This window comes from Atta cephalotes (assembly GCF_000143395.1).
Source record: "Atta cephalotes unplaced genomic scaffold scaffold00009, whole genome shotgun sequence".
Classification (NCBI taxonomy): Eukaryota; Metazoa; Arthropoda; class Insecta; order Hymenoptera; family Formicidae; genus Atta; species Atta cephalotes.
The window spans coordinates 2930502-2941917 of NW_012130073.1; the positions used below are offsets into that span (position 1 = coordinate 2930502).

Consider the following 11416-nt stretch of genomic DNA (forward strand, 5'->3'; position numbering starts at 1 on the left):
TAATATGTCTCAATATGTCTTATTGTTATAGAAAAACAAATCTTAAAATATCTAATCTTCCTATTTTTTGTACATAATATGGCACACACATGGCAGAAACTCTAAAGTACATAATTGTTCCATGTACTTTGTAAATATATTTTTCAATATGTCTTCAATATGTCTTCAATATGTTTATTGTTATAGAAAAAACAAATCTTAAAATATCTAATCTTTATATTAGTTTAGGTATTGAGTATTTTTTACACGTTTTTTTTATAAATTTCTTAGAAATCTTTTTTTGTTTATGGAGAAAATAAACCTTTAATTAAGGGATATTTTCATAGGTTCATCGCATTTGTTAATGATAGATACGATTGTCCAATGGACTATTTCAATGGACTATTTGACCGTCTATTAAAGTTAATAGAAATTGGTCGAAATAGCCCTTAGAAATATATTATATAATAATTTACTGATATTTCACTTCAGCTTGGAAATGATGAAATTTGTTAATTGAAGTGAAATATCAGTAGATTACTACTATACATAAAAAAGACACACCTCCAAATAATCAATACATCAATAAACTCAAATATTTTTATAAGTATTCTTTAGAAAATTTAGGAGATTTATCTTCTCAAAAAAAATTGTTTCTTTTGTATTTTGACAGAAAAGAATCGTACGGTACCTAACCGAAAACCTAGTCATTGTTTTGCTTCTCAAAAATTAGCTACACCATCAAAAATTTCTTTGAAATGAATTCCTTTTGTCTCCATCATAGGAATACAAAATATATGCATATATTTAGTTTCAAATATAATTAAATACGCGAACGTCGCAAAGTCGCAAGAAATAAAATTCCATCCAATTATCACATAATTGTCATGATTTTATGAGACGAACATGATGGATATCTTTTAAACGCAGACGACTTTTCGCCTGCGGCTATCTTAATAGAAAGACTTACTCAAGGAACCAGTTTCGTTGAAGCTGAAATATCTTAAAAAGAGATATGATTCAAATTATGTAATTTGATTTTGTCGTTCTTTATAATTACATAAACAAAGAACGTTGTGGGTATTATTTTGAAATATTAAATGTTATCGAAGATATCGCAATATATTACCTAAAATTGAAATTAAGTATGTAAGAGCAAGATAACTATTTGTTTTGTTTAAAAATTTAGATATCGGCAAGCGAAAAGTGGATAGTTAAAATCATTGATAACGAAGAGATTTAAATCGTTGATTTTTATCTCAAATTTTAAAATAGCGAATAATTCAATAATAAAATAATCAAAGTTGGAATATGTTAATAATACACAAAGCTTATTAATTAAAATAATAAGCAAAGTTTTTATTAAAACAAGGTTTATGATAAAATAATAACCAATCTCAAAGTTTATGATAAAAAATAATAACCAATCAAAATAATAATCAATCAAATTAATAAATAACAATTTAATAATTTTGAATTATCATTATCGAAATAAAAGAGGTTTAAGAGTTTAATCGATATCTCAAGTGTTCAGCAAGTAAGTAAAGTTTTTCAATTGGCAATAGATTTTTGAGATTGCAGTCAAAAGAAGGACTCGCGAATGGATATTCGATTGTGAGATCGCCCACCAATTAATCTTTGATCCTGAGTTGATGCGTGACGTTAGCTTCTCGTGATTGTCTCTTGAATGTTGCAAAAAAAATCGGTGGGGCTACATTTGTGAATATTTTTTCTCTACGTCCATTATAATCGCATATATATGTAGATTTATTTTTCAAAATTTTAAAAAAAAGCTGATTAGAATGAAGAAAATCGTTTTCAAATCGATGACGATTATAAAATTTACATACTCGTTCTGAAAAAGTCACTGCTTAAATAAATTTAAAAATCTTTTTAACTTGTGTTTTGGCACAAAAGTCATATCACGTGTAAACGATGCGAAATCGATGATGTAATGTAACTCGTGTGCGTGATCGTTGCACAAAAAATGATTATCTCTAGTCGAAATGAAAGGAAATTGCGCTATAAAGTATTCTCGTGAATATTTCATACAGGAAACACGGATTTAGTTGTGTTCATCTCGCAAATTTTATTATTGGGCTATAGACTGTTTAATCGATAGAATAACAGGTAAGATAGTGTTTCTCAATAAACATATGTAAGCGATGTAATACTTTGTGTCTTATCACAAAATTACACTTAATATAATTCGATCTCTCTTATACAGATACGGGAATTTTCTAATTTAATCTTGTTTCATCGATGTTAGATCTATTTATCGCATTATATATGGGCGTTTAACAGATACAACATTCGTAAAATTATCCACGTACGTTTAACTTGCGTTGCAATTTGTCTATTTTTATATGTTCGATTTATATCTTGATTCGGACTTTGATGTTTGCGTAAAATAAAATAAAAATGTTAACCGGAAAAGAGCAACACAGGCCAAGACATGTCCACGATTTATCTGTTTGCTTATGTCACGCTAGCATTGTTACTATCTTTGTTGAATCAGGGCCAAGGTTAATGCCGCAAGTGGTTACGCCACTTCGAATCTACTTTTAGCTGATGCAAAATAATCCCGCGAAAGATCCTTCCACCAACAGTAGCAGCAATTCGCGACGATGGGATTCGCGTGGAATAATAAACGAGCTGTATCAAAGACTGCAGTCGTAACATTAAGGACTGGAGTTCTACAACTCACAGTTAGCTGTGACAACTCTTAACTGAGGTTCAACTTGTTTCTAATCTCTTTCCAATTCTAGAATTGGAAAGAGATTCAATGAGTTGTGGAACTGGGTCTAAGACTCAATTCCACAACTCACGTTCCATTAACTCTTATGGGCCTTCTATAATAAGCCATTATAATAAGTCATAAATCAAAAGCCAGAAATTAAAAACTGACGACTATGATTGATCAATTTTTAGCTTCTGACTTCTGATTTATTACTAATGGCTTATTGTAGAAGGCCCATTAACCAAATTCAATCTGATCCTCATTTTATGTGTCCTCAATTCTATTTCTTGAATTGAAAAGATACGAGGAATAAATTGAATTAAGAATTAATCGTGAGTTGTGGACATGGATCTAAAAGAATTTAAAAATTGCAAGGAATTGAATAAGCAATAAATGCCATCATAAGTTCCGTGAGTGCAGGTGATACCCCCAATAGAACGCAAAGTACGTAAGTACGTAAGTAACAGTAGTAATTAGTCTCCTCGATGACGACATGTAGCGAAGTGAAATGGCTACCCCGCCTCTCGCTCATGGGAAATGTCAAACGGCTCTTGCCGCAAGCGCACGCTTGTAATAACAATGCAACTGTTGCGGAAGTGGTATAAAAAATTTACATGTCGATGTATAGACTGCCGTAAAAGATATAAAGTGACCATCTTGTGTCTGCATGAATCGACATATCTTCATAAATAGAATCGATATTTTGAGAGCCAACAATTTACTTACATACGTCTGCATGAATTCCGCGAAAACCTCGGTATTATCGCGATATGTATTGTCCTAACTTGTTAGAATAAATCACGATCTGAATAAAGAAGCCCGTGAATAACAATTCTGGTCTGACCTTCTTTCTATTCTGAATACCAGAAAAATGGGCATGACGAGTTGTACTTAGTTTGGGCATCCAAGCATATTGTTCGTGAAGAACACAGGTTACAGCGAGTGTAAATCTTGTGGATTTGCTTCGCGAATATAAACCGATTTAAGATTTTTCTACTTCACTTTGTGCAAAACATTTTCGAGTTTCAAATTCAACTTAAATTAAATATTGAACATCTGGATATGAGATATAATATTTAATCTTGGAGCAGTACTCTGCATTGCACGTACTTTTCGTATGACGTTCGGAGAAGTTATGAACGTGACCTTATCGAAAATAGATATAATAGTCCGTGACGAGGAAAGAAATGACGAATTGAAGACTATTTTAAGAAAATATTAAGCAAAAAATAATGTATTATGAAAATCATTGTGTTCTCTGACATAATCGCAATAATTACGATGATCGACTCGAGGAGCTAGTCATTGTCTGTATGTGTAGATTTCTTAATGATATACTCGCGGCAATAATTTTACTTCCTTCGGATAAATGAAAACGTTTCGACCCTGAAGACACAATAAGAATCGAATTGCGTAAAAAATGATCATTTTTTGTATTCAAATTAGATATATAAATAGTTTGTAACAACATGTATTGTATATCGATTACCTACATTATATTTATTATCTATCGCATAAGAGAGAGAGAGAGAGAGCAACATCATTCAAAATAGTATACATAATTATTTAAAATTTTACGTAAAAATTTTGTGAAGTTGCATAATGAGTTGAAAAATGCAGTAATTGTTTTTATAAAATTTTATTACAGCACTGTAAAATAATAATTGATTGAATTGTCTAATATAAAGTAATTTGAATTTAAAAAAATATATACCCGATAAGACTAGATAAGCTGTGTTATAAATAGATTTGTTAAACTGCAATTTGTTTGCGTCCCAACTTGTTAAACTCACAGCTAGAAACCAGATTCAACTGTGTTCAATAATACGACAACGCGTGTTAATTCACATCAAGTATATAATTATATCTAACCAAGATCGTCGTTTTTTAACTGAGAACAACAAATTCATTTAATGAGAAGTGTTTTCAAACGTTTTATTCGTGTAAATTAATTGTTAGCTAAGTGCCTGTGTGAAAAAAATTATCACGCTTAGAAAGATGAGATTCATAGTCAAACTTGTAATACAAAAATTAAAAACCATATTAATCAACGATGAATAATTCTGCATATTTATAAATAATTTATATAAAACAATGATAAATTTTCAAACCTGATTAAAAGAATAATCATTAAAAATAAGCAGATCTCATTTTTCACAGTATTTCTTCTCAAATTAAAACGATTTAATAAATTAAATTAAAACGATATTGATTTATAATGATAAATTAGTTCACCATGATAAATGAGTCACGGTGTAACAGGTTCGAGAATCCATCCGCGTGATTTCATTGTTATGCGAGACAATCGGTTGGAGACTATCGTTTTGACATTGTCTATGCTTAGCAGACACAACCAGCGGTTTCTATTTCCTTGCATGGTAAATCAATTGATTGAGACCATCTAGTATTTTCCGAACAGATATTCGGATATTTAATATCATTGTAAAAAAAATTAAATATCCGAATTAAAAAAAAATTACAAATCAACAGTAAAAATTATTCATTTAATAAACATAATTTCTTTAAACCCCGCATATATTGGGAAAGTTCGCCGATGTTGAAAATTGAAACGCAGAAAATTTAAATTTTAGTATACATTTATTAAATTATATAGATTAGTCGGCACGAACTTTCCGGACAACCCAATATTTTACATCAATATTTTTCCTTTTGATTCGTGATGATACAAGATTATTAATTTTGCTATAATTAGATAAATTTTATTGCAAATGTCACAAGTATGACAATTGAAATTGCGTCTGACAATTTGAAGCTACAAGAGCACATTGTTATAGTTAGATCTATTTAAGAGAGAAACCAGTTTTCGTAATTCATATAATAGATTCGATGCTTAGAAAATGTTTACGAGAAAAAATAGAATTCGATAAACATATTAGGTGTAGTAAAAAGAAATCCATTATTTTTCCATTCAATTTCATGCAAAAATAATGGATTTCTTTTTTACTACACCTAATATCTTTAATGTAAAATGAGTTGCTTCTAAAAATTACGTCACTTTTTCGTACGTCAAGCTGCGAGCGAAATAGCGCCATAAATACAGCATTGGCTTATTGTAACTTCGTAATATTAGATTAGACACTTTTATTGAACTGTTTAGAAATGTATGTCAAATAAAAAATAGAATCGAAAATAGAATAGAAAAATATTGATTATAAAAATCGATTGCAAAAATAATGTGCACACGGAAAGAATGATTTTGCTGAAAAATCGTAAAAAAAAGCGTAAAAAAAATTAATTACAGATCCAAAAATAATTACTTAGAAATCTCGAGCATGATAAACAGTACTGTAAAAAAGCTTTTACAACCAGTTTAACAACCAATAATGTCTTACATTATTTTAATAATTCAATAAAATTATTTTCAGAGTATCTATTAAATTTTTAAATAGTAAAAAACATTCTTTCTGTATTAACGAAGAACAATTCATTATATTAATTAAAACTTTCTTTAAAATAGATAGCATTATCATGCATAAATGTTGTAACTTTGCAAATAAAAAATAATTCGCGTTTTTTATTGTAATAAAAAATGTTTAATATCATTTAATTACAACGGTTTTATTTTAATTAATAACGATTTAATTATATCAGTTTGTATTTAATTTAATTTTAAGGCTTATACATTGCTATCGATTGTGAATTGCGTTTTGATACATGAAACTCGCGAGAAACCAACATAGTCGAGGATCGATGCGATAGACATTTATGGACTGTAATCACAGTTTAAATGAACACAGGACAAGATAATAGGCTGCGTCGTCACTTAAATGGCATATCGAAACGTCGAACAAACAAGTAACACACGTGACAAACAAGTAACAACTATTGTAAATTGCAATGTTTTCAGAAAAAAGATATGAAAAACACAGTAAAAGACGAGTCGGTAAAATTCGCGTCAGTATAATATTAATCTCGATTTATTTGAAGATCGATTAATAACACCCTATTGTGTTTCAGCGTGGAGCGAGAAGCATCGAAGAATATCGAAGAGAATGAGCGAGAGTGCTTTAAAGATGCGATCGTCTCGAGTCGGAGCCTCAACAAAGGTTTCGTCGAACCAACGAACCTTAGAAATGCCATTCGAGAGGTATCAATTATATCATTATTCCAAGAAGAGAAAAGATAATTACTTCGTTCTATTTTCGAGTGATAGTATGTTTTCCATGTGAAAGAAAAGCTTTACAAAAGCTATGTAAAAAAAATAAAAGAAATTTTGCTGAAATATGTAAATTTAGCTAAATACAGATCTGAAAATTATTTTGTGTAGACCATAAAAATAATTATATAAGACTCAAACTGGTTGCTAGAATGTTAAAACTTTTTGTAGCGTTGTTATCAACGCTTACATATTTCCTATAATTATTTTAATAGTCCTACGAAATTATTTTTAGATCTGTATCTAAAATTTTTAGATACTTTAGCGAAACATTTTTTCTTACATGATTTTCTGCTTGAATAGTATTCGATCATTAAATTAGATTTAATAACAGATTTTTTTTGTATTCTAATTAATAATATATATTTTTTTTAATAATATCTTTTGAGAATAATTCATTTTAAAGAAAAGATAAAAAAAATGAGTTTGAGAATTTGTTCTCGTTTATTTCTCGTTTGTTTCGTGGATCTTAAAAGTATCATGATAAAGTAGAAAACCAAGGTGAAATTTTACGGAAGCTATGCATAACAATTTTCATAACAATTTTCGCAGATCATTGCCTGCATCATTGCAGCGTCTTTCCACATAGCGGTGGGCTTCACTATGGCATATTCAGCAACTCTCATTCCTCATCTTGAGAAGGAAAACACACAGTTACATGCTACGCGTGAACAAACTTCCTGGATAGGTAAGTACAAATATATGTATTGCACAAATATATATATATATATATATATATATATATATATATATAGTAAGGCAGTAAAGATAAAAGTGATGAAAGTGTAATATGTCGCTTGATTCAACGATCAAAAGCGATTACATACGTAATATAAATTACGAATTATGATAACCATTGATTGTTTCTTTCTTTGAATAATACATTCATAAGTACTCAAAATAATGACAACGCGAGATAATAATCTATTTACAGTTATATAAGTTAGATTACGTTTATCGTAAAATAAATGAATACCTATTGTAAATGTAGCGTCAGTTTTGCGTAAAATCATTAACAGCTAGTTATCTTCTCTTATTGATAAAGTACGGTCACGAGAGTGATTACGTAAAAGTTGTAATTATCAGAAGAAAACCATACATGCACATTGTTGTGCGTGTTTGTGTTGCATGAGAGGCAGTTGTCCATTCGAACTTCGTGCTCTGATTAAATTCGCGTTACGCAAGATCAATCTATTCTCATCGGTATTGCAATCTTCTCGCGACAATGGAAGATTGTTTTTTTCCTATACCTATAAATTTTTAGTCTAGCTAATCGAGCTCTTGTGTGATCGTTCGAATATGATTTTATTGAAACGTATTCGAGCAGAACAAAAGTCGTCATGAAACCATCAAAATGGCTTTAAAATGATTATTGAATCACTTTTCGATCACTCATAATTCACTTTAACATCAGTTTGACGTTAAAATGATATTAACTTAGTCACGATTCATTTTAATGTTATTTTGACATTATCGTGATATGTAGTTCTGCTTAGGTATATAAAGAATTAAAAACAGTTTTTATACGATAATTGGGAAAAATCTAAAAATACGTTGAACTAAATAATGAATAAAGATATAAAATGAATAAAGAATAAATGAATGAAGAAAAAAAATGAATAAAGATATAATAAAATATAACGAGAAAATTAGTATGAATTAAGGATTAAGGACGTGACACGATAGAGAGCACAAAATAAATAATATCGATTCCGACTTTTCAGCCAGTCTGGCCGTCGTGAGTGCGCCAGTTGGTGCCTTAATAGGGGGCTTCCTCATGGAAATATTTGGTCGAGTGAGAACTCTGCAGATCGGTGCGATTCCCTCTTTGATTGGCTGGATCTTAATCGGCACATCGACCAATATACCGATGTTACTAGTCGGTCGTTTGTTAACCGGATTAGCGACTGCCCTGATGACTTCGCCAGCAATCGTCTACATCACTGAGGTAGCCAGGCCGGAACTCCGTGGATCCTTGATCTCATTTGGACCAACGTTGGCATCATTCGGCATGGTGTTGTGTTATCTGAAGGGTGCTTACATAAAATGGAAAATAGTCGCTTACCTCAGCACCGCCTACTCGTTCATACCCATTTTTATGGTGCAATTTCTGGTACCGGAGTCGCCCGTCTGGCTTATTTCGAAAGGCCGCAAAGCAGATGCCAAGAAATCTTTGGACTGGTATAATTTAATCTGATTATTAAATGACAAAATTCATAGACATCAAAATATACAACAAAATGTAAAATTATAGATATCTGAAAGAGTATGGTTGCATTGAAATTCTGGTTAAACATGAACAAGTCTAAATTTCTTGATTGAATGTATTATAACTCTAATTAAGATAATTAAGAGAATTTTGATTGATCAGAATCTTTTCATTCATTTTTAACTAAAAATTTTGCTCGGTGTAACAATGAACACTTTCACTTGAGAGCTAATAATTTGAGAACTAATTGCAAGAGTTGATATTTACTAATTAAATCGTTCTTCAAAATAAATGTATACAATGTATAAGAGGCTGTCTCAAGACAGCTTTGCAATCTCTTATTTTTAACATATTAGGTGTAGTAAAAAGAAAACCATTATTTTTGCATGAAATTGAATAGAAAAATAATGGATTTCTTTTTACTACACCTAATATATAAACATTGGTAATTCTGCGTAGGCTTTATAAGAATGAGACATCGGAAAGCAAGACATCGGTGGCTCTGGCGCAATTTACCAATATTGTGAAGGAACACGAAATTAAATTGAATGAGCAACGACGTAGCAAACATGGTAGCGCGGCCAGTAAATGGCGAGGATTTCTTAAACCGACTGGATGGAAACCTATGGCGATACTCTTCCTATTCTTTTCATTTCAGCAATTTTCTGGAATTTATATTACGCTGTTCTACGCAGTGACTTGGTTCCAAGTAATTGAAAGATATTTATATATGTATATATATCCAGTAGATTTTATGTATCTTGTTTTTTTATATTTTATAAATTATATTCAATTATAATTTATGTACATATAATGATAACAACTTACAATGTTATGACAACGTCAAAATATAATTAAAATGAATTGTAATTGATTGAAAAATGACTTTTAATAGTCATTTTCATTTCATGATGATTCGTGTTTTGTTTAAAAATTTTGTTTATTGATGGTCGATTTATAACTGCACGAAAAGAATAAGCTAAAATATCAAATATTTAATTAGTTACAGATCTAAAAACAATTTTGTTGGATCATCAAAGTAAATACGTATCTCAAACATGATGAGTAATGCTGCAAAAAGTTTTAACATTTTAGAAAATAGTTTGTGTGTTTCACATAATTGTTTTGATAGTCCAACGAAAGTATTTTCAGATCTAACTAATGTTTTAGTTACTTGAGCAAAATTTCCTTGATAACGGATAACGGATGTGGGACATTAAAACTGGTTACAATTTTCAGGAAGTGGGTGCGGGTGTAGATGCGTATTTAGCATCAATTTTGGTGGGCCTAACGCGTTTCCTGTGCTCCATGATGAACACTTGGTTATTGAGGCGATACAAGAGACGATCGTTGTGTATTATATCATCCATCGGGATGGCTCTGTGTATGATCGTTTCCGGTTATTTCACGCTGAACATTAAGAATGGCGATCGTAGCGGATTCTGGGTAAGTTCTAGAATTGTTTCTCGTATAATTTTGTTAAATTTAATTTTTAAAATACGTGAGAAAATACGACGTGATGCTCGCAGGTACCGGTGGCTTGCCTGCTACTTTATGTGTGTACATCGATGGTCGGGATGTTGACCATTCCATGGACTATGACGGCGGAATTGTTCCCGACTGAAATCCGTGGGATCGCCCATTCCATCAGTTATTCTATAGCGAATCTACTCATGTTCGCCGCGTTGCAGAGCTATAGAAGTTTGCAAATTTTCCTAGGAGGTACATTTGAAATGTGTATTTATATCTCAAACTTATAATTATCATATTGTGATATCTTGCAACGATATTCTCTTTCACATTCCAATTACTTTGGTATACTTTTCTATTTTTCATTTCTGTTATTCTTTTTATTTAATCTGAATGCTTAATTTAATCATTATTTCACTAAAAATTAAGGCTAGAGAATCATATATCTCTCAAAATGGTTATATGTATAGACAAACTTGGCTAAGAAAATTCTTCTATTTCAAGGTGCATACGCGGTGCAGTATTTCTTTGCCGGTGTTTCCGTGGGGGCGGCTATTTTCGTGTGGCTATTGCTGCCAGAGACGCACGGGAAGAAGCTGTCAGAGATCGAGGAATACTTTCACAACAATTTTCTGGCCTTGGGAGCGGAGGCGAAGGACAAAAAGCGGCGCGCCGCAAGAAGGGCTCAGCAGAAGGCGACCGAGCCGCTCAATCCGAACATCATGCAGAACGTTTAAGCTCTCTTACTTTTCCCTTCGTTCTTTCGTAACGAATTTATGAACGCAGAGTTCAAGATGTCTCGGAGAAAGTATTAAAACCGATTAAAAAAAAAAAAAAAAAA

General features: G+C 31.1%; 1 protein-coding gene across 1 annotated transcript in view; it reads left to right on the forward strand.

The window, feature by feature from the left end:
* The window catches only part of LOC105627494 (facilitated trehalose transporter Tret1-2 homolog), a 12911-nt gene extending 1513 nt beyond the window's left edge, over positions 1-11398 (forward strand). The window contains exons 2-8 of the mRNA XM_012208774.1: positions 6698-6827; positions 7449-7584; positions 8621-9077; positions 9565-9814; positions 10345-10551; positions 10635-10827; positions 11080-11398. Coding sequence (XP_012064164.1) covers positions 6698-6827; positions 7449-7584; positions 8621-9077; positions 9565-9814; positions 10345-10551; positions 10635-10827; positions 11080-11312 — 1606 coding nt within the window. The 3' untranslated portion in view covers positions 11313-11398. The remainder of the gene's footprint in view (positions 1-6697; positions 6828-7448; positions 7585-8620; positions 9078-9564; positions 9815-10344; positions 10552-10634; positions 10828-11079) is intronic.
* The last annotated feature ends 18 nt before the right edge of the window (positions 11399-11416 follow it).